General features: G+C 42.1%; 2 protein-coding genes across 2 annotated transcripts in view; one reads left to right on the top strand and one right to left on the bottom strand.

Moving 5' to 3' along the window:
- Positions 1 to 128: 128 nt before the first annotated feature.
- On the bottom strand, positions 129 to 2,855 carry LOC137384557 (uncharacterized). Its single transcript, XM_068058706.1, has 3 exons — positions 2,220 to 2,855; positions 1,809 to 1,971; positions 129 to 1,656 (listed from the first exon to the last, which is right to left on the bottom strand). The coding sequence occupies exons 1-3, from the start codon at positions 2,454 to 2,456 to the stop codon at positions 884 to 886; spliced, it is 1,173 nt and encodes a 390-aa protein (XP_067914807.1). The 5' UTR covers positions 2,457 to 2,855; the 3' UTR covers positions 129 to 883.
- Positions 2,856 to 3,024: 169 nt separating this feature from the next.
- lrrc45 (leucine rich repeat containing 45) overlaps positions 3,025 to 25,545 on the top strand; it is an 80,175-nt gene continuing 57,654 nt past the window's right edge. The window contains exons 1-6 of the mRNA XM_068058176.1: positions 3,025 to 3,110; positions 6,345 to 6,631; positions 9,935 to 9,996; positions 10,947 to 11,017; positions 17,297 to 17,475; positions 18,337 to 18,465. Coding sequence (XP_067914277.1) covers positions 6,397 to 6,631; positions 9,935 to 9,996; positions 10,947 to 11,017; positions 17,297 to 17,475; positions 18,337 to 18,465 — 676 coding nt within the window. The 5' untranslated portion in view covers positions 3,025 to 3,110; positions 6,345 to 6,396. The remainder of the gene's footprint in view (positions 3,111 to 6,344; positions 6,632 to 9,934; positions 9,997 to 10,946; positions 11,018 to 17,296; positions 17,476 to 18,336; positions 18,466 to 25,545) is intronic.

Here is a 25,545-nt window from a genome sequence, read left to right as displayed (position 1 = left end):
TAAAATTCAGTCCTATGGAAGGCTGGATTAAAAATGATCCTAAATGTATTAAAATGCACGTTGAACTGTATAGAAATATTCTACATCTTCAGTCTCCTCAAAATGGAATATCAAACACAGGACCAAAATTTTACAAGTGAAAATAACTGCAATATTTATTTATAAAATTACACATAAACATTATTAGGTTAATACTAAACAGCCTTAAAATCAAACATACATATTCTTAGAGCAGATTACAAGAGATGAAAACAGGATCTATTCCTGCAACATTGGAAAATAGTCTTTTTACTGTTTTAAAACTGACTCATAGACATGTCTTTTTTCAGATTTTAGCAGGGTCTCAACTTGAGTTTTGAGCTATCATATCTTTTGATGCATTTTTAAGTGTATTCTTTGAACAAATGAGATTGCATTTGTATTTTAGGGCGAATGATTGCCTGAAACAGGACAGTATTAACTCCAGCCAACAATTAGCAATGGCACAATTTTAACTAGACTGCTGCAACACAATGTGACAAAAAACACTACAGAATGTTAATGCAGAATTAAATATACATTGTCCTGAGTTAAGTGATAGATACACAAGTTTGTGAATGCTATTCCCAAATGTTAACTGATTTATAGCCTAAAAGGTATGAATATTTAAGTACAACTTTAACATGGATGTTATATCACACAACTATATCACCCTGTTGACTGGGTCATCCTTTTAAATGCACAATGGTGTTTGAGATTTGAAGCAACACTCTTCTCAAAGGTAACCCCTGAAATAGAATATAACAGTTGAAGAGTGATGCCTGCAGCTATTTTTGAACTTATTAGTACAGTAGACATTTTACATTAAATACATAATCAGAATGGGGCACATTTTCAGTTTTTGTCAAATTACTACCCGTCCTGTCACTTGTGTAGAGATCTGTGGTGGCACAGAACTGCTGCTGACATGAGTGTCAACTGCCTGAACTTCACTCATGCCACTGGCAGAGGGCATCTCTTCACAATATGCAATCATCTGTGTAAGTGTAGAACATTGTGCTTCAATAAGATTTTTGAATCCCTCTGTCATGGTTACATGTAGCTGTTCTCCTAGTGAATCGAAGCCAGCCATCACTGCTTCTTTAAGTTTTGACCCCAAAGCTTCCATAGCAACACTGTGAGCATTCATAAGAGATGCTCCTGCTGTGCCTATAGCTTGCATAAGTGAAGTTTCTACTGCAGATGTCACTGGTGTTGCCATCTGCTCAATGGCAGAGTGCAATGAGGACAACCGTTGGTCCAACCTAACCATACCATCTTCCAAAGTGGTGTGCATGAAGGCCAGTGACTGCTCAACACGGACCCCATGTTCTAACAGTCTCCGTTTGAAAGCAGGCCCATTAAGGTCTGTAACTGCATCCAGCCCAGTCGGGGCACCTATCATGCTGGGTCTCCATGCTTCAACAGTTGTTCCCTCATCACCCACCACTACTTCCTCCCATTCTTCACTAGTGCTCAGTGATTCACTTGGTGTTTCCTGATTCTCATCCTTTATACCTCTAACTAGAGGTATTTCTGTGCTGGTGCCTGCTTCAAGTGGGATTGGTGACAACTGGCATTCAGGTATATGTTGCTTTTCTGCTGATACAACATGACATCCACTGTGTTCTCTTTGTGCTTTGAAGAGGGAAAAATGGTACATTATGAGTATACAAGTACAAATCCAATTGGGTACTGCACTTTTATACAAAATAACCTTGTATGCAGTATGTATGGGCATTTGTTTAACATATTGTCCAAATCACAGAACACCTGAATATATTACTTACAAATATGTCTTGGCATGGTACCAATATCCACCGGCCGAAGGCCTTCAAGACTTTCCTTTCCAAACACAACAATCATATCATTTTCAAATTCCGTCAATGTTTTGACATCTGGCGGGCCACCACCCGCTGCCAGCCATGATCTTCTATTATAAGCAAGTTTTTCCTTTAAAAGTAAAGAATATTGAGATAAGACAATAATCTAACAATCTGTCAAGAAGCTACCTTTCTGCAGTACATGGATGCTCCTATCATAGCATGTATAATGCAACTGGCATAAACCCTTATTCTCAATGTTTGTTGCTAACATTTCTCTGATCAGCGCAGCTTTTGTTTTGTATGTCTAATTGTTACAACTTTCCCTGGTGGCATTGGTTTCTGGGCTCCTATTTGACAGTAGCATTCATACCTTACCTTTGTGCTTTTTTTTAAGTCATGGACCTTCTTGCGGACTTCCTCCCAGGTCCTCTGGGTTCCGGAAACTGCATTGACTCTCTCTGTAACGTACTGCCATGCATCCCGCCTCCTCTGCATGTCAGGAGGGTCACCTCCCGTCCCAAAAATATCTTCCCGTCTTTCCATTACCGCATCCACCAGGACGCACAGGTCTCGACTGCTGAAACGAGCCTTACGAATTCTCCTGTCTGCCATTTTCGTGAACGCTTTGCTTGCTCCTCAAGAAGAAAAAGTTTCTGAACTTTATCAAGGGGGGGGGGGGAATGGGGGTTTTAAAGTGACCCGTTAACTGCTTCAAGGAGGGAAGAAGGGATAAAAAGCGTAATAAACAAAATCACTGCATGGCTGACAGGGCAATAATTCCAGCTGCCGCTAATCGGATCGCGTTCGCACGCTCTGCATGTTTGAAAAGCTTGTGTGATTTCATTTTCTTTTTAAATATGCTTTTCTCATAACTTCGTTTCAATTACTCATCTTTTTTTTTCTCTGTCGCGTATTTCGTTCGGAAACAACAATGCCAGCCCTTCTCCAGGGCTCGGCTGCAGTTCCAGGCGCTGAGGACGGCGCTCGCTCTCCGCCGGCTCAGGTTTTTCGGTTATAACCCCCAGGTGACCTGCCTGGCGGCGCGCTGCCTGCCGGTAAATGTAGTCCTGCCCGCCCTGTCCGCGCGGCCCCGGCGATGACGAGGAACACGACAACTCCCAGAATGGCTGGCGCCACCCGCTCCGGATTGGCCAGTTCCTCGTGTCCCACAATGCGCCGCCGCATGGATACGCCGGGGGTGGGTCGGCGGCCGTGGCGCTGCAGCCGCTGACAGCACCGAGGGAGAGTTTGCTGCCGTGTCAGAGTGTAAGTGACTGCAATGAAGTTAGCATAGTAAATATACTTTATCGTGATCACAAACACTCACTTTACTCATGTCAGCTAGAGGCAGGTGGCTAGTTTAGCCCCCGCCCCAAAAACAACAACCCGGTAACTAGTGAGTTGATGCCAGGTAGCGGAGGGCCAATGGACAAGAGTAAGCCTGTGTCTCGGGGCTATGCAGTACTGAGTCTGCCGGTTTGGGAACGGCTTCCTCTCAGGATCTTGCTTTCTGCGTTCTTGCTGTTTGTAGGTGTTTAGAGCCAGTTGTTTAAAGGTAAAAATGACTACAGTGTAATGGGTCTCTGGAGGGGGGTGGTGGTCAGCTTTGTTCACCTTTCCCGTCACTGAAGAGTTTGTTTTGCTCTGGTTGTGGTGTTACTGGACTTGTTGGCAATTCTTTGGTTAATGTGTGTTGTTCACTTTGTCGTGCAGCTTTGTGTGTCTCACCTGCTTCTGACATGTCGACTTTTTAGTTCTCGAGAGCGTTAAATTCGCTTCCTGTTTGCAGTTACAAAAGCAAAATACTGCGGAAACTGATTACGATTTCCAGCATCCAGAGTGTTTCCCCTTTTCTCTGTCTCGTTCGCGTTTTCCCCATTCTGTTAACGTGATTTAAAAGTTATCTGAGACTCCTTCCATTTTATTTGCTTTTGGACATTTTTGGCGCCGGTAAGGCCGTTGTTGCTAACTATGTAAGCGAGACAATGAACCCATTTATAAGCAAGTGAGGCGGGGGTGGGGCAAGAGATAACAAAGGAGAAGGTCCAATCTACACCTTCTCCTTTGTTATCTCTTGCCCCACCCCCACCTCACTTGCTTATAATCTGTGACTTTTCTTATATTTGTCAGTTCCGAAGAAGGGCCACTGACCCGAAACGTTAACTCTGCTTCTCTTTCCACAGATGCTGCCAGACCTGCTGAGTGATTCCAGCATTTCTTGTTTTTATTTCAGATTTCCAGCATCCGCAGTATTTTGCTTTTAATTAACCCATTTAGTTCTGTGGTGCTAACTTTGTAATATGTAGCGTATGCGAAATACACAAAGGAGGTAACCCCAGAATCTGATCAGATTACATCTTCAGTAGCGTAGTGTGGAATGTATGTATCATTATTTTGAAAATAATGTTATTTTAGAGTAGTGCATGTTTACCAGGATCAATTGAATAGATCAAAGTTAACGGTTACCATTTTGGCTGTACTAATGTATAAAATGGCAATATGGAAATGTAATTTGGTTTCAGAAATAAAAGTTGGGATTGGGACGAGAAAGAACATTTGTTAGATTTACATTTCACTATCATATGCACCATTTCCTGACGCTAGTGCAAATACTTCTGTGTTCCTTATGAATCTCTCAGTAACCAGCTGGGCAGGGAGTGGTATGGAATAATTGACCATCTGACTTCAGCTCAGTTCAGTTTCACTAATTGAAGAAGTGCTCAATCTCTCCTTACTGCTATTTATTGATTACAAGGAATAAGGATATCAAACCAGTACATCAGAAATTTATGGAAATAAACTTGTGCCCGACCAAGTTTTGGTGTAATGTATTGCATTGCTCCACGAGATTGTGGGTGGTACATTTTTGTTTTTTAAACATATGAAAAATGTTATACTGTGAGTAGAATTTATATATTGGCAGTTTTGAAAGATTAGGTACTATGCACTTTGTTTTAAAAAGTGAAAAGCAATGCTGAATTTGACCTACATTACGTGTAGTTGGTAACGCATTTCAACTGCAGCAATGCTACCTGTCAGAGTCATACAGCACAGAAACAAATTGTGTCTATGCTGGCCATCAAGCAGCTATCTATTCTAATCCCATTTTCCAGCACTTGGACCATAGTCTTGTATGCCATGGCATTTCAAGTGCTCATCTAAATACTTCTTAAATGTTGTGATGGTTCCTGCCTGTACCGCCCCTTCAGGCAGAGTGTCCAGATTCCAACCACCCTCTGGGTGAAATTTTTTTTCCTCAAATCCCCTCTAAACCTTCTGCCCCTTACCTTGAATCTATGCCCCCTGGTTATTGATCCCTCCGTTAAGGGAAAAATTTTCTTCCTATCTATTCTATCAATGCCCCTCATAATTTTGAATACCTCAATCAGGTCCTCCTCAGCCTTCTCTGCTCCAAGGAAAACAACCCTAGCCTATCCAGTCTCTCTTCATAGCTGAAATGCTCCAGCCCAGGCAACATGCTGGTGAATCTCCTCTGCACCCTCTCCAGTGCAATCACATCCTTCCTATAGTGTGGTGACCAGAACTGTACACAGTACTCCAGCTGTGGCCTAACTAGCATTTTATACAGCTCCATCATAACCTCCCTGCTCTTATATTCTATGCCTTGGCTAATAAAGGCAAGTATCCCATAAACCTTCCTAACCACCTTATCTACCTGTGCTGCTGCCTTCAGTGATCTATGGACAAGTACACCAAGATCCTTCTGACCTTCTGTACTTCCTAGGATCCTACCATCCCTTGTATATTCCCTTGCCTCTATGCCAGAGGTGAACCTGAAAAAGTTGTTTTCTATGGATAAAAAAGGTCACAACAGTAATGCAAAATGCCATTTGTCTCTGGTTGTATCTGGCCTTCAGTCACCTAAGTGCCACATTCTGAGATACCTTCCTCTATCCCCACCCTCCACCTCCCTTTCCTCCTTTAAGCCTACTTAAAACTCACCTCTTTGACTAAGCTTTTGGCCTATCCTGCTAATTTCTCCTTTGACCTGGTATCCTTTTTTAGATTGCCTTGAGACATTTTCCTATGTTAAATGCAGTGTACGAATGCAAGTTGATGAATGTTCATTCTATCGATAAAGGCCAGCAATGAAGTGTGCAAATTGCCATGCTCTATGGACCTTCTTCAGCCATCGAGTAAGGCTCAATGGTTAGAAATGAAAGGGACACCCTGCAGATTGGATATGTGCAGTTTAAAATCTGCTCCAAAATGTAGATGGAGCAGATTCCACAGTACTGGCAGGTGAACTATAAATATGCAATTAAAGTTGGGTAATGAAGGCAGCCTTGTGTTGGATCTTTGCCGCCTTGAAAACAGTGGAAGTATGCAATGCATCTGAATGGTGTCTTGCCGAGGCCTCTAATGTGAGAACTGTGTTTAGCATGGGTTGGTACAAGGTTTGTAGTAGACAGAAATAATTATATTAATGTCAGACTACCCTGCTGGTAATATGTTTGTATTTGTTGCTCTTTTTCACAGAAAAATGTTACGTTGAATAACTGGAGCAAGGTCAACTGTGACAAATATTTCAATGATGGATGATTTCAAGAGAACTTACCTTTGCCTTTGTAAAGAAGCTTGTATTGAACCACAAGAATGTATTCTGAATCAGTTGCATGATGTTTGTGATGGGAACTCGAGGAAAAGGCTGGATCTCTCCACACAGTCTCTCTCTGTTGACACATGTGCTGTCCTAGGAAAGGCTTTAACAAATGACATAGTGTTCACAGAGATATTGCTTTGTGACTGCATGTTAAATGAAGAAGGTATGATAATCTGTTAATAATCATCGGGGGGGGGGGGGGGGGGATGCAGAACATCTGATAAAATTAGATGACCCTTCTAATCTGGAAATTCTTACAATATTGGAATATCGAGGTGCAGTCCATACACCTTTTTAACACGTTAAGGTCAAGGTGATATGTTAATAAGTAGAAGTATTCAGTTGGTTGTGTAATTTTCTGTGCCCTTCATCTAATTTAGCCTCAAATGGCATTATTCCTATGTAGTTGTACTACTTAGCATAAGCACTAGATATTATAAAGAAAAAGATTTATATAGCTCCTTATCACACCTGTGAGCAACCTCTCCGTACTTCTCACAATTCTTTTTTGACATGAGGTCAGTGCTTTGTAGGCAAAAATGTCAGTCACTTTGTACACAGCAAGTTTTTTCCAAACAAGAATGAAATGCAAGACCAGTTTTTATTTTTGTTTGGTATTTATTGAAAGGCACTGGGAGAATTTACCAGTCTTTTTGAAAGAGTCATAGGACTTGTAATTCTTCATAGTTACATTTAGATGAAGAGCAGTGAAAATTATCAGCCACCTGAACAGGCCTCTGTTTAATTTCTTAATTTAAGAATGACAACATTGACAATACAGTACTCCTTCAGTATTGCACTAGAATGCCAGCTAAGTTTGAGCTCAAATCCTGGAGCTGGATTTGAGCCCACCCCATCTGACCCTGAGGTGACAGTGCCACCAATTGAATAAAGTTCCGAAGAAGGGTCACTGACCCGAAACGTTAACTCTGCTTCTCTTTCCACAGATGCTGCCAGACCTGCTGAGTGAATCCAGCATTTCTTGTTTTTGAATAAAGTTAACTCTAGTTATTAACTATTTCCAATCCATTTTTCAAAATGATCGAAGAGGAAATTGATGATTGGTCAACTAAATATGCCAGAAAAGTAGACCAATAGCAGAAATGATTTTTAAGCTGGGCCTCACTCCATTCATCCACTTCTAAATGGAGTTGAGATACAGATCTGTTATGATTTCGTTGAATGATGGAACAGGCTTGAGAGACTGAATCGTTTACTTGTCTTCCTATATTCCAGTACTACTAACTTGAGAGCCCTGTTTTTCAGCTAGCTTATGTCACAGGCCTGCTGCAATTCTGGTTATGCTCATTCTCGGAGAATCATGGCAGTGCCATAATTCTTGCCTTGTTTGAGACCAATTCTCAACACACCATAACACATTGTGTCATGCAGGCCTCCACCTGCCAAGCATGAGACATATTAATTTTGCAACGTAGACATTAAATTTCAAACTGTTGTAGAAGTGAAGAAAGGATTTGCTTTAAAATTGGCCAGATCTTGGCTGGAAAGACATTTGCATATTAATAGACAGTGTTTGGAAGGGCAAAGCAGCCATTCCCTGATACCTTCGACCCACAATGGACTTTTGATCACAGAAGATGGGAGAGCTCGCATTTCAGGTTGACTGCCAAGATGGCCGAACACACAAATGGACATGGTCAAACCAGCAAGTCACATGACTAACCTGCTGGGCAACCTGAGTTTTTTGCATTTGTACAAACAGTTTAGGGGAGAAAGCAGAATGCTCCGGGACTGAGAAGATCTTTCCTGGCTGGCACACCACAGCCTCTCCTGTCTGCCTGCTCCCATCTCATTCTTATGGAATTGCAAATCCACTGAAGACACATGAACCCCAAGAGAGAAAAGGCTCCTGCAGCGAACAAGGTTTAAGAAGAATACTGGGCCCCAATGAAAGCAAGATCTACCTACAATAAAGGACACTACAGTGAGCTTGAAGAACCATAACACAAAAATCCTCCTCAGATATTACCTCAAACTTTTCCACTTTATGACTTCTGTTTTCTTTCTGTCTCTGTCTGCGTGTGTGTATTGCGTGTGCGTGCCAGAGTAGGCACGTTGTGTATCTGTAGGCGTTAACCGAATTAGAATTTAAGTTTAATAAAATTTCACTTTTCTTCTTTAAACTTGAGAAAACCTGTTGTGCTAATTTTTTTGCCTTATAATTGGAAAGCGGTGAACAAGGATTCACCAAGGGGAAGCTTAAAAACCATTGAATTATCAATTATATCAATTGACATTCTGTAAAAGTGGGAGCATTAAATAAAAAACTTGAAATCATTTAAGTTTCGTACATTAGTTTTAGTTTAGAGATACAGCACTGAAACAGGCCCTTCGGCCCACCGAGTCTGTGCCGACCATCAACCACCCATTTATACTAATCCTACACTAATTCCATATTCCTACCACATCCCCACCTGTCCCTATATTTCCCTACCACTTACCTATACTAGGGGCAATTTATAATGGCCAATTTACCAATCAACCTGCAAGTCTATGGCATGTGGGAGAAAACCGGAGCACCCGGAGGAAACCCACGCAGACACAGGGAGAACTTGCAAACTCCACACAGGCAGAACCCAGAATTGAACCCGGGTCGCTGGAGCTGTGAGGCTGCGGTGCTAACCACTGCGCCACTGTGCCGCCCGTTGTATCAATCGAATATAGATTATCAACATGATAACTTTTTGAAAATTATTCTTATCACACCCATAAGCAACTTCTCAGTACTTCACACAATTCTTTTTTGAGGTGAGGTCAGACTTTAAATCATTTAAGTATTTATATGTATTTATTTAAGTATTTATATGTATAAATAGAATATAGATTATCAAGGTGATAAATGTTTGAAAATAAACCACTTAAAATTTGGTCCACAACGCTCCCATATCTGCAGTGCTTGTGAAGTGTTGAGACCAATGTTATTGAAGCAATTAACTTTTGAAATCTGGCTTTTCTATATTTGAGTATTGGCAGGCTTGATTTGATTGTTTTTGTATTTCCTGCTTTTAATTTTATAGAAGTAGGTGGTTTAGTGTACTAGAATACATCATTTTCGTTTGTTGCATTAATTTCCCATCTGTGTTGCTATCTTGAAGTGCCCAAAGGAAAATAGGTACATCATACTGAAAGGAAAGCAGAAGAGAGATTTGGCCCCATGATATTGATGCACAGTCCACGCAGTACCTAGCCTGTGGTGAGCTTACCTGCCTGCCCTCTTGGCTGCAGAAGGTATATGGCTCATGATGGGCAAGGGGAGAAAATGAACATATTTGCTGTTTTTTTTTAATGTATGGCTTTGCAAAATTATTAATATAGTAAATGGGCAATAATTAATGAATAAATGGTTTATAATATTAATTATTTGTTGAATGTTTTCCCTTGTAGACCTCTAATAACAGTACTAAGTATCTTTGTACAAAATCTTAACAGCCTTTTGTTTTCTCAGGCGCCAGACTGCTGTTGTATGGACTGTGTGTAAATACTACGATCCAAACTTTAGACATGAAGGTACGTGTGAATGGCTATGGACTCTGGCGATAAGACAATAGGAAGCAAAATGTAGCAACACACTTTGGGGCAGAGGCTGAATAGTCTCTCTTTTAATTCCCAGATTAGGAACTGTTGAGTGACATACTGTGAAGGTCATCAGCAAGGTTGTTTCAGTATCCTATCCCAGTTTCTCCCATTTATATTCTCTTTATATCACATTAACAAAAAATACAGCATTTATTGTGATACAAATTTACAAGCTGCACAACTAAATGGAGCACAATGGGGAAGAATGGAGTAGGGTAGTTATTCTATTTCAGTGAGTTATAAAGGTCTTTGGGTAAAACTTCAGTATCTCTCTACTTTTTGTCTATTTGCAGATTATTCCTCATTAATATAACAAATCTATTCAAATCCATTGTAGATATTCTTTTTGTGAAATAGATATTTAGTTTTTGATTTTCATTGTTTTACTTTTTCATCATGCAGTTTTCCATGCTATAATTCATTGACATCCAAATTTACATCCAAGTGGTATTTGCTATACCATTTTGTTAAACTTCTATTAATCACTACAATGAACAGCAGTTTCTGCTGAATCTAGAATATACAAATCCTGGCATATAGTACATCATACTTTATTGATTGGTTCTTTGGCTCAAATTTCCGATCAAAAAGCACTTTGTTCATCGGCTCTGAGCTCATCTCATGCAAAATGCTTCAAAGATTCTAAGTCTGCTTGCACCTTATTTTCTATTTTTAATTTGTAACATGTATGAAGCTTGTATTTTACTCTAATCCATGAAAAACACTTCAAAATATGTTTATAGTACGCAGATGAAACATTTTGAGAAACTGATAATGCTGCTTTAATGGTGCATGCAATCTTAACCTGCACTTTTTGGCCTACATAATAGAAATCTTGTAGCCCAATATTCAAGTACGAACTTTACAATTTTGTGTCTAAGGGTAATAACCTGCGAGCAGCTGGAGCTGAAGCACTGGGGAAGCTACTGAGACATAACAAGTCTCTCAAGAGGTAAGAATGGCTCTTCTAAATCAGTAGCTAAGCAGGTGGCTTTCAAATTGTGTGTGCTTGTGTAAAAGAGAGAGTACAAATCAGCATCTGATATTTTTCTTTGGCAAGTCCAAATTTGATGAAGTTTTGATGAAGCTCTTTTCCACCCCTAGTACAAGTACAGTGTGTTATTTGACCCAGCCAGGCTGAGGTTTTGTCTCATGACATGCAAGTTAGGAACTATATTTTTTTTATTCATTCATGGGATGTGGGTGTCACTGGCCAGGCCAGCATTTATCGCCCATCCCTAATTGCCCTTGAGAAGGTGGTGGCGAGCTGCCTTCTTGAACCGCTGCAGTCCATGTGAGATAGGTACACCCACAGTGCTGTTAGGAAGGGAGTTCCAGGATTTTGACCCAGCGACTGTGAAGGAACGGCGATAAAGTTCCAAGTCAGGGTGGTGTGTGACTTGGACGGGAACTTGCAGGTGGTGATGTTCCCATGCATCTGCTGCTCTTGTCCTTTGAGGTCGTGGGTTTGGAAGGTGCTGTCTAAGGAGGCTTGGTGTGTTGCTGCAGTGCATCTTGTAGATGGTGCATCTTGTAGATGGTACACACTGCTGCCACTGTGCGTCGGTGGTGGAGGGAGTGAATGTTTGTGGATGGTGTGCCAATCAAGCGGGCTGCTTTGTTCTGGATGGTGTCAAGCTTCTTGAGTGTTGTTGGGGCTGCACCCATCCAGGCAAGTGGAGAGTATGCCATCACACTCCTGACTTATGTCTTGTAGATGGTGAACAGGCATTGGGGAGTCAGGAGGTGAGTTACTCACTGCAGGATTCCTAGCCTCTGACCTGCCCTTGTAGTCACGGTATTTTTATCTGACTATTCCAGTTCAGTTTCTGGTCAATGGTAGCCCCTAGGATGTTGATAGTGGGGGATTCGGCGATGGTAATGCCATTGAATGTCAAGGAGAGACGGTTAGATTCTGTCTTGAAGATAGTCATTGCCTGGCACTTGTGTGGCGCAAATGTTACATGTCACTTATCAGCCCAAGCCTGGATATTGTCCAGGTCTTGCTGCATTTCTACATGGACTACTTCAGTATTTGAGGAGTTGCGAATGGTGCTGAACATTGTGCAATCATCAGCGAACATCCCCACTTCTGACCTTATGATTGAAGGAAGGTCATTGATGAAGTAGCTGAAGATGGTTGGGCCTAGGACACTACCCTGAGGAACTCCTGCAGTGATGTCCTGGAGCTGAGATGACTGACCTCCAACAACCACAGCCATCTTCCCTTGCGCTAGGTATGACTCCAACCAGCAGAGAGTTTTCCCCCTGATTCCCATTGACTCCAGTTTTGCGAGGTCTCCTTAATGCCATACTCGGTCAAATGCTGCCTTGATATCGAGGGCAGTCACTCTCACCTCACCTCTGGAGTTAAGCTCTTTTGTCCATGTTTGAACCAAGGCTGTAATGAGGTCAGGACCTGAGTGGCCCTGGCAGAACCCAAACTGAGCATCACTGAGCAGGTTATTGCTAAGCAAGTGTTGCTTGATGGCACTGTTGATGACACTTTCCATCACTTTACTGATAATTGAGAGTAGGCTGATGGGGTGGTAATTGGCCAGGTTGGACTTGTCCTACTTTTTGTGTACAGGACACACATGGGCAATTTTCCACATTGCCGGATAGATGCCAGTGTTGTAGCTATACTGGAACAGCTTGGCTAGGAGCACAGGTCTTCAGTACTATTGCCGGAATATTATCAGGACCCATAGCCTTTGCAGTATCCAGTGCCTTCAGTCGTTTCTTGATATCACGCGGAGTGAATCGAATTGGCTGAGGTTTGGCATCTGTAATGCTGGGGACTTCAGGAGGGGGCCGAGTTGGATCATCAACTTGACACTTCTGGCTGAAGATTGTTGCAAATGCTTCTGCCTTTCGCACTGATGTGCTGGGCTCCCCCATCATTGAGGATGGGGATATTTGTGGAGCCACCTCCTCCAATTAGTTGTTTAATTGTCCACCACCATTCACGACTGGATGTGGCAGGACTGCAGAGCTTTAGATCTGATCTGTTGGTTATGGGATCACTTAGCTCTGTCTATTGCATGTTGCTTACGCAGTTTGGCACGCAGATAGTCCTGTGTTGTAGCTTCAGCAGGTTGACACCTCATTTTGAGGTATGCCTGGTGCTGCTCCTGGCATGCCCTCCTGCACTCTTCATTGAACCGGGGTTGGTCTCCTAGCTTGATGGTAATGGTAGAGTGGGGGATATGCCGGGCCATAAAGTTACAGATTGTGGTTGAGTACAATTCTGATGCTCCTGATGGCCCACAGCGCCTCATGGAGGCCCAGTTTTGCAATGCTAGAACTTTTTGAAATCTATCCCATTTAGCACGGTGATAGTGCCACACAACACAATGGACGGTGTCCTCAATGTGAAGGCGGGATCAGGCTTTATTGTATAACATGTAATGTTCAGCAACATACATATTTTTCAGACACTTTGCCAATGAAAATTCATTGCACTGAAGAAGTTAAGTGTATTCCGATATTACCAGAACCATAATTATGTAGCTTGTTTCTAAAAATCATGTTTTCACTTATTTGATTTTAATTACTTAGATACTAGGCCAGCTATCCCCTTCGATTTAAAATCTATTCTGTGGCTCCGAGCGCATTTCCTTTATTTGTACTACAACATACGCTGGCCATTTTTATTAATGAAATATTGTCCATTATTTCATAGACATTTACAGCGATAGAACACAAGAAATAGGAGCAAAAGCAGACCATATGGTCCATCGAGCCTGCTCTGCCATTCCATACAATCATAGTCGATCTTGGGCTTCAATTCCACTTTCCTGCCCACTCCCCATATCTTTTGATTCCCTGCGAGACCAAAAAATCTACCTATCCCAACCTTAAATGTATGGCTGCATTTGCTGACAATGCAACCACTAGGTGGCGCAGTACTGGTACATACGCAAATGCAACCTCAAGCACTGAAACATCACTGTCTGCAACACCTCTGGAGCTGCTAGTAATAAAGTTGGCACTGCTCAATTTGTCACAAAAAGTAAACGCAGCCTTAAACCCAAATCTCCACAGTGGCTGCGATTGCTCCCTCCATCCCACTCTAATAGTACCTGTGCTAGTACAGGACCAGATAATCTCATTGTAAGGCATTTTTCAATTCCCTCTTTGTATGATGCTTATTATTCTAACATATTGGTTTTAGAAATAGATTCATGTAGCTTATTGTCTTGCACAATTACAGCAGTGCAAATGGATTATGGGTTATAATTCAGATAGAAGCTATCACGCTTCTCTTCACAGCTCCCTCCTGCACCCGTCTGCTCACCATTTCTCCCCACCCCAGCCACTTGCTCCCGCCCTCACCCCTTCCCCACCTTGGCCGCTCTCTCCCGTTCACCACCACCCCTAACGGTGGCTCGCTCCATGCCTCGCTGCTTCCCTCTTCTTGGCCACTGGCTCCTGTGTTGCCCTGTCGCCCCCTCGGCTGCTCACTCCTCGACTTGCTGCTTCGGCGGCTCATTCCCCGCACCCCTTCTTCAGGCGGCGCAGCGGGGAACAATCGGCCCAATGGGAAAGCGACGAGAGCAGGTGTGAGTGGCTGATGGAAGGTGACGGGGAGCAAGTGGCCGAGGGGGAAGCGGTGAGGCCTGCAATGAGCGGCCAGGGAACGGCAGGGCAGGAGCGAGTGGCCGAGGGGGGAAGCAGCAAGGCCTGCAACAAGCGACCGGGGAGGGGGATGGAGGGGTAGCGGCAAGGGCAGGAGCAAGTGGCCGAGGGGGGAAGCGGCAAGGTCTGCAATGAGCGACAGGAAGAGGTGGGGTTGAGCGGCGAGGGCGGGAGTGAGTGGCTGAGGGTGAGAAGCGGCGAGGGGGGAAGCGGTGAGGGCGGGTGTAAATGACTGGGGGAAGGCAGCGAGGAGTGAGCGGCACCATTCCAGCATGCAGTGACGCTTCAAGAGCGCATGTGCGAATTAGTCCTGGCAAGCCGGGTGCTGACCTAGGCTGCGCATGCTGAGCTGGAAGACACTTCTGCACAGCTCTGAATGCACTGACGACATTGGCGCTTGGCTGTGTTGTCAGGAGTCACTTTGTAAATGTATTCAATGATGAAGCATCCACAACCCACTGGGGTAGAGAATTCCAAGGATTTCCTACAGTATACTCCATTTGCCATCTTGTTGCCCACTCACTTAACCTGTCTATATCTCTTTGCAGCCTCTCTGTCTTCCCAGCTGCTTACCTTTCCAGCAAACTTAGAGACATTACTCTGTCTCTTCATCCAAGCCATTAGCATAGAGTGCAAATAGCTGAGGCCCCAGCACTGATCCTTGTGGCACCCAACTGTTCACTGCCTGCCAACTGAAATGCCCCATTTATGCCCACTCTCTGCTTCCTGTCTGTTGACCAATCCTCTATCCATGCTAATACATTGCCCCAAACACCATGAGCCCTTAACTTGCCTATTAATCTTTTATGTGGCCCCTTATCAAATGCCTTTTGGTAATCCAGGTATACCGCATCTTCTGGTTCCCCTTTATCTACGCATAAGTTACATCCTCAAAAATTCTAATAAATCTGTCAAATCGGATTTCCCTTTAGTAATCATACTATGCTTTTCCAAGTACATTGTTAAGACTTCTTTAATAGTTTCCAGCATCTTCCCAACGACTGATAGGCTAACTGGCCCATTGTTCCCTATTTTCTCTCTACCTGCTTTCTTGAAAAGCAATGTCACATTTGCCAAATTCCAATCTGACAGGACCATTCCTGAATCTAAGGAATTCTGGGCAATCATAGCTAGTGCATCCACTCTCTCTGTAGCTATCTCTTTTAGAACCTTAGCGTGTAGGCCATCTGGTCCTAGGGATGTCAGATTTTAGTCCCTCATGTAAGGAGGCCATTCGTCCCATCGTGTCTGTGCTGGCCAGCAAGGAGCCATCCGGCGTAATCCTGCTTTCTGGCTCTTGGTCCATAGCCTTATAGGCTATGGCACTTCAAGTGGACATCCAAGTACTTTTAAACATTTTATGAGAGTTTCTGCCTCTACCACCCTTTCAGGCAATGAATTCCAGATCTCCAACACCTTCTGGGTGAAAAAGAATTCCCTTCAAATCCCCTCCTACCCCTTACCCTAAATCTATGCTGCTTGGTATGGACCCATCAACTAAGGGGAATAGGGCCTTCCTAATCACTCTATTTAGACCCCTCATAATTTTATACACTTCAATTAGGTCTCCCTCGGCCTCCTCTGTTCCAAAGAAGATGACCCTAACCTATCCAATCTTTCCTCATAACTGAAGTTCTCCAGTTCAGGCAGCATCCACGTAAATCTCCTCTGTTCCCTTTATAGTGCAATCGCATCTTTCCTATAGTGCTGTGCCCAGACTGCATGCAGTACTCTGGATGTGGCCTAACCAGTGTTCTATACAGTTCCAGCATAACCTCCCTGCTCTTATATAACTATGCCTCAGCTAATAAAGGCAAGTATCCCGTATGCTGCCTTGACCACCTTATCTACCTGTCCAGCCACCTTCAGGGATCTGTGGACATGAACTCCAAGGTGCCTCTGTTCTTCTGCACTTCTCAATATCCTACCATTTACTATGTATTCCCTTGCCTTGTTAACTTTCCCCAAATGCATTACCCTACTTTTCCAGATTGAATTCCATTTGTCCCTGTTCTGCCTACCTGATAAACAATGCATTAATTACATTGCAAGCACTAATCCTTCAATGCACCTTTCATTCTGCATTCAGTGATGTGGTGTGCACTGGCTGTTAGTATTTCTAACCACTGTTTGAAAAATATGGACCCAAGGTGAGTTAAATGATCCCATCAAGTCTAATTTTGCATGTTTTAAGTGCATTGTCATGTTTGGTTAGTCCGAAATATCATAGTTAGGAAATTGCAACTGATAGGATAAGTTTTTTAAAAAGATTTTTTGAACCAACTTCGCTCAGTAACAGCAGTAAAATAATAATTGACCTCAGAATGTACCTATTTACAGCACTTGGAAGGAGAAGTTGGGGAACAAAATTTCTGCTTTGATCTATTTAAACTGTGGACTTAAAGGAGCACTCTAGGTTAAATGCAACTTCAGCTAAGCAAGGTCTTTCTTTAAGGCAGCTGCTTTATACTTGGAAAAGGCTAGATAATTAGATATGTTTTAATTGGTATGTGTCAGATGTAAGGTCTTTTGAAGTCCAGTCACTACTGTTTAAGACTTTTTTAAATGTAGTGTGGTCATTTCCTTCTAGTTTGATATTGGAATGGAATGCTCTTGGAATGTGGGAAGAAGGATTTTGCGTATTCTGTGAGGGAGTAAGAGCCAACAAATTCCTTAAGCATCTAGATCTACGCAATAACCAAATCAACCACCAGGGTGTAGGAGAGCTGGCAATGGCCTTAAAACATAATGATAAGCTGGAGGTACTAGGTGAGTAAGAAAGAAACAATTGCATTTATATAGCACTTTTCACAACCACCCAATGCCCCAAAGTGCTGTACAGCCAATGAGTACTTTTGAAGTGTCACTCTTGTAATATAGGAACTTTGCGGAATTAATCCATTTAAAAACTGTAGAAGTACTTTTCATCAGTGGTTGTCATCTTCCATCTGTGAAAGATGATGGACACGCAGCAAACAATCCATTTAGGTGGGGTGTCTTGTCTTGGTCCACCTTTGCTGATGGCTGTGAGGCCAATCCTTGAAAGGCAGGTTCTGCCTCAGGTGCTATACGTGAAGCTGCCAAGTGATGCTGTGAGTTGTTTTTCGGCTTTGGCGCCTGTTGCCAAGCTGTTGTAGCCACTGGTCATTGTGGTAGTGCACACCAGTCCACAGTATGTGTCTCCATTTCCTTCTTTCGCCAACTAGTGACTCTCTGGTGCAATAGTCGACATTTAGGGCCTTCATGTCATACATTTCATCAAAATTAAAGATAATGTTCGCACTCCATTTGCATAGCTATTGTGGTTGAAAATCATTAAGCTTCATATGGCTGCCTAATTCACACTTACTAAGTCTACTCGTTGAGCTTTAGAAAAATGCAATTTTTTAGAACGTGCTGTGGGTAAAAGCCACTTGTTTAAAAAAATTTGCCATGATTGAAGCCTGATTAATTTTGGAAGCACATCATTGGATAAAATGTAAGTTAGGTCAACTTATTTGTATTGGGAAGGGGGCATTAATGAATTAATTTAGCGGTGTGAAAAGTTGCAGATATCCCTCCCAGTGATGTCATTCTCAGTGCAAATTGTAGTCTCTGAAATTTACTGGGTGTTTTGTTTCTTTTGTGTAGATCTTCGCTGGAATAATGTTGGTCTGTTAGGTGGTCGAGCATTACTTGGTTGTTTACAACAAAACAAGACCTTGGTGCGTCTAGAACTGGCTGGAAACAACATCCCCAGTGACGTCATGAAAGCTGTAGGTAAGTGAAATTAGATTTTATTCCTGAAGTAAATGAATCCAGAAGGGTGATAAATTGCTCAAGTTAAAATAATGGTCAATTCAAGCAATTTGTTATTTAAGCCATTAGCTTTGTGTACACTGGGTGCCAAGCATATAGAGATGCCATGCTCTCATTTAATCCTACAGTTAAAATAGAGCAGGAGCTTTAGATATTTTTAATTTCTCCCTCACTTGCAGGAAGTGGAATAGTTATGTTATGATTCTTTTACTTTTTCAACTAGTTGCTTTCAAATCTTGTCAAGTTTATTTTAAAATCTAATTGTTCTGTGCTCAGTGTATTCCTTTCATTTTTTTTTAGAAGGGATTCATAAAATGTATAGATGGTGGCTGTTTGGCCCCTCAAGTCTGTGCTGGTTCTCTGAGAGCAATCCAGCGAGTCCCACTCCCCCACTCTTTCCCCGTAGCCCTGCAATTTTTTTTCCTTCAAGTACTTCTCTAATTTCCTTTTGAAAGCCACAATTGAATCTGTCTCCATCGCCCTTTAAAGCAGTGCATTCCAGTTCCTAACCACTCGCTGTGTAACAAAGTATTTCCTCATGTCACCTTTGGTTCTTTTGCCAATCACCTTAAATCTATGTCCTCTGGTTCTATGCCCTTCTGCCAAGTAGACAGTTTCTCTCTATCTGCTCTGTTTAGAGCCCTCATGATTGTGAACACTTCTGTCCAATCTCCTCTCGACCTTTTCCTCTGAGGAGAGCAATCCCAGTGTCTCCAATCTATCCATGTAACTGAAGTCCCTCGTCTCCTGGAACCACTCTAGTAAATCTTCTCTGCATCATCTCTAAAGCCTTCACATCCTTTCTAAAGTGCAGTGCCCAGAATTGAACACAATACTCCAGTTGAGGCCGAACCATTATTTTACAAACATTGATCATAACTTCCTTGCTTTTGTACACTGTGCAGGTATTTATAAAGCCCAGGGTCCCGTATGTATTTGTAGCTGCTTTCTCAACCTGCCCTGGCACCTTCAATGACTTGTGCACATATACCTGTGGGTAAACCTGTGCAAAAACTATCGGGCAATAATAGTTGGGATACAAACAGTGTGAAGGGCACAGAGGGGACAAAATTTTTGAACTGTGTTCGAGACCTTTTTTAGCCAGCATGTCTCAAGCCCAACGAGAGGGAGCGCAATTCTAGATTTAGTCTTCGGTAATGAAGCTGGGCAAGTGATGAAGTAACAATGGGTGACCATTTTGGAGATGCTGACTATAATAGTTAGTTTTAGCATAATCGTGGAAAAGGACAAAGATAAAACAGGAGTAAAGGTTCTAAATTGGGGGAAGGCAAATTTTATGAAACTGAGAGGTGACCTGGCAGAAGTGGACTGGATACAACTACTTGAAGGAAAATCAGTGGCAAACCAATGGGAGTCATTCAAAAGCATGATACTACAGGCAGAGTGTAGGCATATCCCCACAAAGATAAGGGATGGTACTGCCAAATCTAGAGCCCCCTGGTTATCTAGTTTACAGGGTAAGTTAAAGCAGAAAAAGAAAGCTTGTGATGATCACAAAAAACGTAATACTTTAGAAATCCTGGAAGAGTATAGAAAGTGCAGGGGTGAAGTAAAAAGGAAATTAGAAAAGCAAAGCGAGGACATGAAAAATTATTGGCAGGTAAAATCAAGGAAAACCCAAAAATGTTTTATCAGTACATTAAGAGCAAGAGGGTAACTAAGGAAAGGGAAGGGTAGGCCCTATCCGAGATGTACAAGGGAACTTGTGCGTGGATGCCGAAGATGTGGGCAGGGGTCTTGATTTTTTTTGTCTCTGTCTTCACAAAGGAGAGGGTTGATGCAGACATTGTAGTTAAAGAGCAGTGTGAAATATTAAATATGATGAGCATAATGAGAGCAGAAGTACTGGAGGACCTGGCATCCTTGAAAGTGGAGAAGTCGCCGGGGCAGATGGATTGCATCCCAGGTTGTTACAGGAAGCCAGGGAGGAACTAGGGGATGCGCTAAGGATCATCTTCAAATCCTCACTAGATACAGGCGAGGTACCAGACGATCGGAGGTCTGCGAACATTGTACCATTGTTTAAAAAGGGTGTGAGGGATAGGCCAAATAATTATAGGCTGGTCAATCTGACCTCAGTGGTGGGTAAATTGTTAGAATCAATTCTGAGGGACAGGATAAACTACTACTTAGAAAGGCATGAATTAATCAGGGATAGTCAGCATGGATTTGTTAGGGGAAGGTCAATCTTACTTCCTCAAAAAACTCAATTAAGTTAGTAACCAGGAGGATTGATGAGGGTAGTACAGTGGATGTGGTCTACCTGGATTTTAGTAAGGCATTTGACAAGGTCCCGCATGGCAGACTGGTCAGTAAAATGAAAGCCCATGGGATACAGGAGAATGTGGCGAGTTTGGATCCAGAATTGGCTCAGGGACAGGAAACAAAGGGTAGTAGTCGACGGATGTTTTTGTGAATGGAAAGCGTTTCCAGTGGCATTCACAGGGCTCAGTGTTGGGCCCCTTGCTGTTAGTGGTATATATTAATGACTTGGACTTAAATGTGGGAGGCATGAATGGGAAATTTGCTGATGACACAAAAATTGGCAGTGTAGTTAATAGTGAAGAGGATGGCTTTAGACTCCAGAATTATATCAATGGTTTGGTTGAGTGGGCATAAAAGTAGCAAATGGAATACAATCCAGAGAAGTGTAAGGTAATGCATATGGGGAGGACAAATAAAGTGAGGAAATGCACAATAAACGAGAGGATATTGAGAGGGGTAGAAGAAGTGAGAGACCTTGGAGTGCATGTCCACAGGTCCCTGAAGGTGGCAGGACAGGTAGATAGAGTGGTGAAGAAGGCATATGGAATGCTTTCCTTTATTGGCCGAGGTATAGAGTACAAAAGCAGGAATGTAATGCTGGAACTGTATAAAATGCTGGTTAGGCCACAGCTGGAGTATTGTGTACAGTTCTGGTCACCACATTACAGAAAGGACATAATTTCTCTGGAGAAAGTACAGAGATTTACAAGAATGTTACCAGGGCTTTAAAGTTGCAGCTGTGAGGAAAGATTGGACAGGCTAGGGTTTTTTTTCCCTAGAACAGAGGCTGAGGGGTGACTTAATTGTGGTGTACAAAATTATGAGGGGCCTAGATAGAGTGGACAGGAAGGACCTGTTTCCCCTAGCAGAGGGGTCAGTTACTGGGGGCACAGATTTAAGGTGATTGGTCGAAGGATTAGAGGGGACATGAGGAAAAACCTTTTCACCCAGAGGGTGGTGGGTGTCTGGAATTCACTGCCAGGAACGGTGGTGGAGGCAGAAACCCTCAATTCTTTTAAAAGGTACCTGGACATGCATCTGAAGTGCTGTAGTCTGCAAGGCTTTGGACCAGGTGCTGGAAGGTGGGATTAGATTAGGCGGCCAGTTTGTTCATCTGGCACAGATGCGATGGGCTGAATGGCCTCCTCCTGTGCTGTAATTTTTCTATGGTTTCTCTGATCCTGCACACAGTTTAGAATTCTACCCTTTAGCTTAGATTGCCTCTCCTCTTTCCTCTTTCCTCCTATTAAAATGTATCACTTCACGCTTTTCTGCATTAAATTTAATCTGCCACTTGTCTGCCCATTCCACCACCCTCCTCACTGTTCAAAACACTTCAAAGTTTTGTGTCATCTGCAGATTTTGAAATTGTGCCTTGTACACCCAGGTTCAAGTTATTAGTAAATATCAAGAAAAGCAGTGGTCCTAGTACTGACCCCTGTGGAAACCCACTGTCTATCTTCCTCTAGTTTGAAAAATAACCATTCACTACTCTGTTACTGTCTTTCAGCTAATTTCATATCCATGCTACCACTGCCCCTTTTATTCCAGGGGCTTCAACTTTGCTGACAAGCCTGTAATGTGGCACTTTATCAAATGCTTTTTGGAAGTCCATATACACCACAACAACCGCATTATCCTCATCAAACCTCTTTGTTACCTCATCAAAAAAACTGTCAGGTTTTTTTGTTGGTTCATGGGATGTGCAAGGCCAGTATATATTGCCTATCCCTGCCCTTGAGAAGGTGTTGGTGAGCAACCTTCTTGAACTCCTACAGTCCATGTGGTGTAGGTATTCCCTCAGTGCTATTGGGTCAGGAGTTCCAGGATTTTGAGCCAGCAACAGTGAAAGAACGGTGATTTATTTCCAAGTCAAGGTGGTGTGTGACTTAGAGGGAAACTTGTATTTGATGGTTTAACAAATCCGTGCTGGCTTTCTCTAATTAATTGACACTTGTTCAAGTGACTTGTTAATTTTGTGCTGGGTTATTGCTTTTGAAAGCTTCTTCACCACTGATAAACTGCCTGGCCTATAGTTGCTAGGGTTTATCTTTACACCCTTTTTTGTAATATTTGCAATTATCTGTTCTCTGGCATCACCCAGTATCTAAGAAGCATTGGAAGATTATTGCCAATGCCTCAGCAACCTACGGTGCATCCCATCTAGATCTGGGCTTATCTACTTGAACTACAGCCAGCTTTTCCAGTACCCCTCTATCAATTTTTAGCCCATCCAGTATCTCAGCTACCTCCTTTTACCGTGATTTTGGTAGTATCTTCCTGGTAAAGACAGATGCAAAAATCTTATTTCTTACCTCAGCTATGTTCTCCAAACATAGGCCTCCTTTTTAGGTCCCTAATGAACCCCAACCCTCCTTTTGCTACTCATTTGTTATTCATACGACTATGGAAGACTTTAGGGTTCCCATTTGTTATCTGCCAGTCTCTCTTTGTCCCACTTATTTCCCTTGTCACTCTACCCTCTGAACTTTCTATATTCAGCCTGCTTCTCACTTGTATTACCATGGAGCCATTCTTGTCCAATTGGGTCAATACGAAGCATTTTAGTACTGTAATACAGTTTTGAATTTTCACCAATTATGTCAAGTGATTTCTTGCCCCCTAGGTTTCTTTGACATGATAATCATTGTCATGTTAGATACATTCTATATTTCAACTGAAAACTAATTTTGCTATTGATGTGTCCCTAAACGTCATCGCCTTTTTTTTTTCAAGGAAAGGACAAGTGAAAAGATTTATGTAGATTCAAGTTTAACTTGGAAACTAAAGTCATCAGATCTTCAACTGGCTTAAAAAAATGAATATAACTGGTGCTTCATATTTGTGCCAAGTAACAACTTAACCCTTCAGAACGTTGGGCTAAATTTTCACCAAGCCCAAAAAATTCCATACAGTTGTGCCAGCACAAAATGCTTATTTAACTATGATAACCTATTCCTTATAATTGGGCTGGTTCAGTTTAAAACTACATTTCTAAATGAGTATTTATTTTTTCATTTGTTTGTGGGATGTGGGCGTCGCTGGCTAAGCCAGCATTTATTGTCCATCCCTAATTGCTTTGAACTGAGTGGCTTGCTAGACCATTTCAGAGGGCATTTTAAGAGTCAGCCACATTGCTGTGGGTCTGGAGTCACATGTAGGCCAGATCAGGTAAGGAGGGCAGATTTCCTTCCCTAAAGGGCATTAGTGAACCAGATGGGTTTTACGACAATTGACATTGGCTTCATGGTCATTAGACTAGCTTTTTAATTCCAGATTTATTAATTGAATTCAAATTTCACCATCTGCCATGGTGGGATTCGAACCCATGTCCACAGAGCATTACCCTGGGCTCTGGATTGCTAGTCCAGTGATATTACCACTCCGCCACCATTTTGAACAAAATCCACAAATTTGTCTTAGCTCCTTTAGGCAATTTGTAATGATCATATTTATGGTTCTGAATGTCTAATAATGGGCATTATTCTAGACTTCTGTTGAAGCCCATAGATTTGGGGAAGTATTTTCAGTTCTGTCCAAACCAAATGATAGGTAGGTACTAATGAAAAGTTTGTGTAATCTTAAAATTTTACCAAGTCCATGCATTCAACTGATGCTTTGAATTATGAAAAACATGATTAACATTTATATAATGTCACATCACATCTCTCAAATATCTCCAAGCACTTCATAGTGAATTATTGTTTAAGTCAGAGGCACACCACCGCCTTCTCAAGGGCAACCATGAATAGATGATAATTGATACCCAAATACAAAGAATTTTTTTTTTTTTGAAACTTCAAGTGTAGTGACTGTGAACAAATATGTTAGTATGCCATTTTGTAAACAGCACTGAGATCGCTAACCAGTTAATCTGTCTTGAGAGTAATGAGGGATTAAAGTAGGCCATAACACCAGGGGAACTCCCTGCTCCTTTTCAAATAGTGCCTGTGAATTTTTTAACCGATTTGAACTGGCTGAGAGGGAGGGCAAAAAAAGCATTGCGTGACAATGTACCACCCTTCAGTACTCCACTGGAGTATTATCCTAGATTATGTGCTAAAGTTCTGAAGTGGAGTTTGAATCTATAACCTTCTGATTCAATGATGAAAGTGCTGCTAACTGTAGCATCTTTCACTTAAAGTATTAAGCCAGAATCAAATCTGACACTATTAACTTCACCACATGGAGAGTTCTCTTTAGTTCTACCTGTATATAGCTTAAAGCTTCTTTTTCATTGTTGCATTAAGTGCTGTGCTTTAACCTAAATCACAAGAGAGTTACTCCCTGGTCACTTTTTTTTCTTTTTCCCCTCTCCTGCTTTTTGTAGCTGTTGACCTTATTTGTATCCTATGTCTGCTATGCTTTCCAAATTGGGAAAAATTATAGCTTTCCACTATAGATACTGGGAACTGGAATGAAAAAAGCCCCTGAATTTTGGACTTGCATTCATCCATTGATGCCAGATAATGTAAACTGGCTCCATTGTTGCATGTGATTCAATTGTGGAACAACGAAGCAACTGTATGTCCATTAGGTTTGCACGTGCATGTTTGTTTCCAATTTTCAAATGCAATTTTGAAGAAACGGAATTTTCACAAATTTTGCATGTGCACGCGGAGTTGTAAATGCCATTTATCTTTGCTACTGGCATTATCTGGTGTCTGAACCACCTAGGAAACCCCTGTTAAAGCTTTTGATATCTCTCTCAACTTGCACTGTATTGTTTAAAATGACCTCAAATTGCATTCTTGG

The sequence above is a fragment of the Heterodontus francisci genome, chromosome 26 (assembly GCF_036365525.1).
Source record: "Heterodontus francisci isolate sHetFra1 chromosome 26, sHetFra1.hap1, whole genome shotgun sequence".
NCBI lineage: Eukaryota > Metazoa > Chordata > Chondrichthyes > Heterodontiformes > Heterodontidae > Heterodontus > Heterodontus francisci.
Note: the sequence above shows the minus strand (reverse complement) of the source record. Positions and strands in the feature narration are given on the sequence as shown.